The sequence below is a fragment of the Camellia sinensis genome, chromosome 5 (assembly GCF_055761805.1).
Source record: "Camellia sinensis isolate YWXY chromosome 5, ASM5576180v1, whole genome shotgun sequence".
In the NCBI taxonomy this organism is placed as follows: domain Eukaryota; kingdom Viridiplantae; phylum Streptophyta; class Magnoliopsida; order Ericales; family Theaceae; genus Camellia; species Camellia sinensis.
Genome location: NC_138965.1, coordinates 213,155,582 through 213,163,381, shown reverse-complemented (window position 1 = coordinate 213,163,381; position 7,800 = coordinate 213,155,582). Strand labels below are relative to the sequence as shown.

The 7,800-nt window shown below is 34.3% G+C and overlaps 1 protein-coding gene across 2 annotated transcripts; it reads left to right on the top strand.

Moving 5' to 3' along the window:
* The first annotated feature begins 276 nt into the window (after window positions 1-276).
* RGS1 (REGULATOR OF G-PROTEIN SIGNALING 1) lies at window positions 277-7,392 on the top strand. 2 transcript variants are annotated; one of them, XM_082871432.1, is made up of 11 exons: window positions 277-754; window positions 1,761-1,881; window positions 1,994-2,057; window positions 2,198-2,282; window positions 2,443-2,516; window positions 3,974-4,165; window positions 5,009-5,097; window positions 5,224-5,462; window positions 6,013-6,137; window positions 6,447-6,568; window positions 6,671-7,392. In XM_082871432.1, exons 1-11 carry the CDS (start codon window positions 678-680, stop codon window positions 6,899-6,901), a joined length of 1,419 nt encoding a protein of 472 aa, XP_082727558.1. In that variant the 5' UTR covers window positions 277-677; the 3' UTR covers window positions 6,902-7,392. The 2 variants fall into 2 exon arrangements, with proteins under 2 accessions (XP_082727558.1, XP_082727557.1); XM_082871431.1 differs by having other exon boundaries at window positions 2,168-2,282.
* Window positions 7,393-7,800: the final 408 nt, after the last annotated feature.

Here is a 7,800-nt window from a genome sequence, read left to right as displayed (position 1 = left end):
ATTTGTCAAAATTGATCCAACAGCATACAATTAAAAATTTGTCATAAATATTTATATATGTGGATATTATTTATTTGTTCAACAAATAAAGTATTGAAATTTAAAAATAATACTTTTAAGAATCTTCTTTATTGTGTGTAGTGAAAAAAAATTAAGATTTTTTTTATGAAGTATGATTTATTTAGTCAAAAATTAGAACTATTTTTGTAAAATTAAGATTTGCTAAATTTGTCAACTTAATCCATATTCAATCCGCCTAATTCGCCTAACTGGCATAGTTGATTTTGAAACTATGAGTAGTTGGATGTGGCCAATATTTTCTGAACCCAAACTCATTCGGTCAGATGACCAATGACATGCAACCTAACTAAACTAGATTCGCGAGCACCGTACCCTCAAGTCCTCACAGTGATCGATTTATTTATTTCTGGCCCATACAACGTGAGGGAAGGCCATCCCATTCCCAGATAATCAATTTTGTTTTCTCGATCGGTATGCCAAACGCCTAAAATGTAATAAGCAATTGTACTGTAGTGTGGTGGACTTATTGACTCAGAAAAACAGCGACGAACACATTTGACAATGACGAAGAAGAAGAAGACTTGTTTCTCTTTCGCCGCTAATTAATCAGAGAGGGTTTAAACAGTTGGAACTGAACGATTCAATTCCCAACTTCAATGGCTAGCTGTGCCGTCAAAGGAGGCTGTCCCACCGATTACATAGCCGTCTCTGTTTCCCTTCTCTCCATCATCTTGTACCTTCTCATCTCTCTCATAGTTACATATATATATATATATATATATGTATGTATAAATGTGTGTGTGTGTGTGTGTGTCTCTATGTTTGCTTAAAATCTTTGATTTTAATGGGTTTTCAATGAAATGGGTATTTCATGTGGAATTTTTGTTGCTTTTGATGTTGAAGTTATGTGGAAATATGAGATTGTTTTGTTTGATTTGAGTGTTTTTGGGTTGTAACTAGTGGAGTTTTGAATTATTTTAAAAATTTAAGGTTAAGAACTTAAGAGGGAAAGTCTTATGGCAATTGATTTGAAATGATGAGTCTTTCTTGTAAGTAAATTTTATGAGATTCAAGATTGTTATGTTTCAATTTGAGTGCTTTTAGCTTGTAATATGTAGCGATTGAACTCTTTTAAATCAAATTACGGTGTTAAGAAGTTGTTCTTATGGCAATTGATTTGAAATGGATCTTTCTTGTAAGTCAATTTTATGCAGATTGGTTTTGTTTCTCATTGAATTTGGTTTTGTTTCTCATTGAATTTGATTCACTCTCAATTAGGGTAGCTCAAAAATCTTTACAGATTAACAATCTGATATATATATATATGTGTGTGTGTGTGTGTATATCCATTTCACTGATCTGCATACCTGTGAAACATAAATTAAGTTGGGGCTTAAAACACGATTTCAAACAAAGCTTTGTGGTTTGTCCAATGCATCCAGTTGATTAGCTTTTGCCTCTTCTTTTTAACAATTTTTTTTTTTTTTTTTTTTTTTTTTTTTTTTTTTTTTTTTTTTTTTCGGAAATAGTTTGCTAAACAAGTTTACTCTGTTTTTCAGTAAATGAAAACAAAAAATAGAAAATGACAACACAACCGAACAGGCCCTAATTGTTTCCTTTGATAAAACATTGTATTATTATACATTTTTTATATTCTTTACTCGTATTGCTTTCTATTTGTTAGAAGCAGGCTCATTTCGGAGGCCGTCTATGCCCCATTAACCACTCTTTTCTTTTAGGCTTCTCACACGGTCAGCTTTACCCTTTTTAATCCATAAGGTTCCTCGTCCTAAAGGCAGCAGTTTTTGGCTACCAATGATTCAAGTTTTTGCCAGCTTCAACCTCTTGTTGTCAATTGTGGTAGGAATGTATTTCTATATCGTCCATTTTATAATGTCTTAATTATAGAAAAAAAAATTATGGGCTTCGGAGTGATGGTTGCTTCAACAGTATCATCTAATGATTTATGCAGTTGTCCTTTAATTTCCTGGAATTCAGAAAAACGCATTGGTGGCAATCTTGCTATCTTTGGGCAGGTTTTTTACACCTTTTTCCTTTTTAATTATTATTATTATTATTATTATTATTTCCCTGTATTTCTGTGTGCATCTTTGGTACATTGCCTTTAATAGTTATATGTTCCAAGGATTTATTTTCCAAGGAAATTTGTTTACAGTTTGGGTTGAAGGTCCTCTTGGATTTGGTTTGTTGTTGAGCTGCCGCATTGTTCAGGCTTTCCAACTGTATAACATATTTGTGAGGTATGTCAGCATTTTATTTATTTGTTTATTTTTGGTGATCAGTACAGCATTTTACGGACTTCTATCTCACTATGTATATCTGAATTGTATCATGACATTTGTCAGTTTTTATTTTCTGTCTTAATAATTTTGCCACTTTCATTTTCTTTTGATGTTTCAGGAGGCGTTTACCACCCTTTAGGTCTTATATTTTTCTTCCCTTGATTCTCTTGCCTTGGATTGCTGGTGCTGCATGTAAGAAATACCATGTCAGTTTGGCTTTTTTGCTAGAAATCCATTTTGTTTCTCTATCTTGTGGCCATGAACTCATTAATTTTTTCTTCCCAGGTCTCTTACCAGTACCTTTTAGCATCCTTAGAAACCGATATATATGGTTTATGTTCTTTTTGCTGTTGGTTAATGTTTATTTTCAAATTGAGTACACTGTTTTTCTTAGTCTTTATTCTTCCCAATTTTTATGTGTTATAGCAAGAGAACAAATGTGAAATGGTGATATTAGAGAACTGATTTTTATTGCAATTATAAGATATGCAGTCCCTCAAACTTTAGGGTAAACATTTCAGAAGCCAAGTCATCAATTTTACACTTGAATAAAGATGTCAAAACTTTAACTCTACAAGAGTCCCAACTCCTACGGAGTTAGGTTCTTGGACCTTAAGTTGATAATCTAAATAGAAAGTTTTTGTTAATACATGTGATCAAAGTTTCAGTGTGTATTATTGTTTTTATGTCGTTGACAGAAAACGTAAGAACAAGAACAAAGTGCTGTGATTTCTAATGCACCAACGAAGTTCTCAAGGGGGGAAATCTTTCTTCCTCGTGGATAATTATATTAAATTGTGAATACAAATATTGAATAATTGTTCTCATGTCAATATCATTAAGAGCATTTCAAATCCGTACTCTCTTTTTTTCATCAATTTTGAGAGAAAATTTGGTTAAAAGCTTGATCAAGTATGGAACACTCCAATCCTCACTCTCTTTTTTCATCAAATCTTGCTGAAGAATTCCAAACTTATTATAAAAACATGTTTTACCCATTTTTGATGAAAGAAAATTATCTACAATCCTTGCTCTTTTTGAAATTTCATCAAATCTGAGTAAAAATATTATTGTTGTAAATTTGGTCAAGGATTTGGTTCAACCTTGATTTGTTGAAAATTTTGCCTCTCTCTTGATTTGCTACAAGTTTGGTCAAGTGATTGGAGCTCACTTAAAACTCATTATTCATCAAATCAATTTGATGAAAGAATAGGTGAAGGATTGGAGATGCTCTAAGCGCAAAATGATCATGCATAGCAAAATATAGGGAGCCACTATTCCCACTCCACTTTACTTCAAATACATTCCCTTCTTTGCTCCAAATACATTAATACCCTTGAATTTTTGATTTTTTCAAGGAGTGTATTTTGTGTGAAAGAGTATTAATGTAACTATGTATAATAAAGGACAAAGCAGGGAGTATATTTAGAGTAAAGTGTAGTGGGAATAGCGGCTCCCCAAAAGATGTTTTGATATGTATGATTGGATGTTCCTACATGCCTGAATCTGCACACAGTCGGTGTTTCCATCAATGTGCTCGATCTTTACAACTGCTCTTTCATTTTTTTAAGTCTTTTTTTTGTTTTGGTTCTTCTGTTGCTTTAGTTTTCAAGGTAATTGCTTGTTGTGATTGAGTTTCTTTGCTGTAGTTATTCACATGAAAAGACCTTTAAATAATTGGTGCCACATGCGGACTCAATGGATCATCCCAGTTGTTTGCCTCCATGCACTGTATGTTGCAGCTTTGGTTGGTTTCACAGGAGCCATTCGTCACATACAGTTCAGATTTCACGAACTCAAAGACCTCTGGCGTGGAATTCTTGTCTCCACTTCTGCCATTGGTACATATTTTAGATTGCCTCCAATTTTCCACTTTTTATTAGGATTTATATTCGTCTTTGATAAATATGCACCAGATTTCTTCTGGAGTGATGAAATTATCATTTTTCCAAACTACCATGAAATTATGGACTTGACAGAGAGTTGAAAATTCTTACCTGAGGCTGTATCCGTAGGAGAATATACCCAGATTGATTTATGGTGTCATTGTGAGAATGTTTTGATTTCACACTCTAGATATGACATTTAAAATTTTAAAAAAAAATTAGGATACAGACACTACGAGAATATGCAAAAAAATTATATATATATATTTTTAAATATTTTTATTTGCTATGTAGTGGGATATAAATTTAGGGCACAAAGATATAAGAGGCATCAATGTAAAAGCCGATGGATTTTATTATTTTTTTTCACTTTTCCCTTTCTTTGTTTTCATATATTTTATGTTGACCCTAAATTAGCTTTCATATTATAAAAAAAGCCCCACACAAAGGAGTCCTAAGGCATGTCCAAACACAAGACATCTACATCCGTGAAGTGTACCCAATGTGTCTTGCAAAAAATAATAATAATAATAATAATAAAAAATATGACTTGCCACATGGACAGTGTGTCTGTGTCAGATATGGGTCAGGCACAGATGCGGAACCATGTTGGATAGTCCTTGCTTTCTAGTGCATTGTTATAACTTACCCCCTGGCACTGGTCTGGTTCTAATTTATTGGCAGTTGGCACTAGGTGCTTTTATCTGTATAAATAATTGCTAAGTCATGAAAAAAGACCCATTACTCTTTATTCTTCTTTCTTCTTTTCTTTTCTTTTTTTTTTTTTTTCCCTTGCAGGAATATGGGTTGTTGCCTACATCTTGAATGAAATCCACGATGATATTAAACGGCTTCAAGTAGCTTCAAGATTTCTGCTATTAATTACGGTATGCTTTTTCCATGTTCTTTTTTCTCTGTCAGGTTGCGTGTGTCTGCAAACATTAGTAGAATTTTTTCTTGATTGAGATCATTGCATATATTTGCTAACATTTATAGCAATCTTGTTTAAACAGGCAAGTATATTTGTTCTTGTTTTCTTTTCTATATCAAGTTCTCAGCCTCTAGTCTCCCAAATGAGTTTGAGGAAAAAGGATACCCAGGAATTTGCAACAATGGGTCAGGCTCTGGGGATACCTGATAGCGGTCTACTATTACAAAGGGAATCAGCTCCGGTCATAGATCCTAATGAGCCGCTCGATAAACTTCTTTTGAACAAAAAATTCCGTCAGTCTTTCACGGCATTTGCAGATAGGTGCAGTGTTCCCCCCTTAAACAAAATGAGTTACAGATTGGTTATCATTAGGGGTGCAACTTGGGTGGGTTTGATCCGAGGAACCTGAGCTCATCCCAACTGTAGTTTATGATGCTCGGGTCAAGCTTGGCTAGACAAGTTTGGATTGCAGGTCGAGCTTAGACAACTTTCAGCACAACTTGGGATGGGCCTAGGCAACATCTCAACCGGACAGAATCCGTTTGAGTTGCACGCCTAGTCATCATTGAGTTTTACGTAAATTACACTTACCACTCCTGGGTTTGGGAAAAAAACAATAAATCTCACAGGTTTGACATAACTATGCTGACTTTCCTTCTAGTAAAGGCTAAAACGAATAGGGCTAATGGAGATGGTGTGTAAACACATGGACAAACAATAGTAAAATGTTTGCATCCATTAGACTAATGAATGACTAATTGAAAGGGGACTGTGTTATGTCAAACTTGTGTGGTCCGGTGTATTTCTCTGAGCCTCAAGGGAGGTTAGTGTCCCTATGTTTTATTACTTATTTGTTTCTTCATAATTGCAGTTGTTTTGCTGGGGAGAGCATGCATTTTTATGATGAAGTGAATGAGCTTCATAAGATACCTATTGATGATACTGTTAGAAGAATTTACATGGCACGGCACATTATTGAGAAGTATGTAGTTGCAGGTATATTACTTCTACACACTGAGATTAAATCATATTTCTACATGAATTTCTTCCAGCCCAGCCCAGGGTTCGACACAGAAATTTAAATCCTTTGTAATTTCCAAGAAATTATCTAGTTTACAATGCAATCCATAATAAGAGAAAAATCTGTCATGTCACCTGTTATGTTTGTAGTCACTGACTCACCATAAAAAATGAACTCTGTTTCATTCTTTTACCAAGCATTTTCTACCTCATGTCTGCTTTCCATATATATATACTTTGTGAGGCATATTCTGACTATATGTTGCACAATAATGCCTCGAGCAGGTGCAACAATGGAAGTAAACATATCTTACCGAAGCCGACAAGAAATTTTGAGCACTCCTGATCTGGCACACCCTGATCTCTTTAAAACTGCACTAAATGAGCTGGTGCATCTGATGAAAATGGTTAGTTATTTAAAATGTTGCTTGCTTGCCTCTGTATCAGTCATATGTACTAATCTGATGCTTGTTTATAATACGACTACTCTTTTTCCCTCTCTTTTGAAGAATTTGGCAAAAGATTACTGGTCGTCTATGTTTTTCCTGAAATTCAAAGAAGAAGCCAGTATGAGAACCACTGGCCACGAGCTGGATCAGGTGAACGGTTGGAACTTCTCTCCTAGGTTGAGTTCTGTTCATGGTGCTGATGATCCTTTTTGCCAAGAACATCCTTCTAAGGACTCTGGACACGGTAATCATGATTCAGATATGCAATTAAGGGCAGGCTGTCAACAATAGTAGTGCTTTTTACTCACGGGTACGATGTATTATGTAGAGGTGTATAGTATACTTGTTCCACTAATTTTCATATCGAGTAGTTATTAGGAGGAGGCAGATGATAGAAGCTGATTGAACCCGTAGATTTGTATAGATTGATTGTGTAGCTCTTACTAGTTGGAGTTTGGAAAACACTGCAACTACTGCTATTGCAAATCAATGCACGCGGCTCATTGGTGTGATGATAGAAGTGCTTTTGTAAAGTGCTCATCTCGTGCTATGGATGTGGATTTGGCGAAACACGAAGGCAGTCGGGTTGAATCTTGGATATACCCAGGATGAGATGATGAAAAATAATTGATGATATTCATGTTAGACCAGGGGACTATTTTAGCTTGTGATTTGTAGAGGTACAAATGAACGCTAGTAAGCATTCCAGTTTTAAGACCTTATATTGAGATGGATTCTTTGTGCACCATCAAAATGATATTGAAAATCCCATTTTTCTACAATATTTTTTATTTTTGTATGTTTCATGATTATTTTTGTTGCAATTGTGATGTTTTATTGCCAATATCATTTCTTTGTCATCACTACATAAAAACTAGTGTTACCATAGGTCATGTATAATGGAGGATAGATTTACCAAATACCACACAAAATATTGTAATTTTTTGAAGCACAGGTGAAAAATATTTTGAAGGGAATAGAAATGAAATTGTCTTAATAATATGGATATGAAAAGGTGGAACTTATTGAAAATTGCTGTCTTATAATTTTCCAGTGCATTATAGGAGGGAAATTTGGTCTATCGATTTTGTTTTTCAGAATTTTGTTTTTGTTTTTGTTTTTGTTTTTTTTAAATTTTAGTGGTGGACTACCCTTTTTTTATTTTTATTTTAAGAGGGGAAAAGCCAACT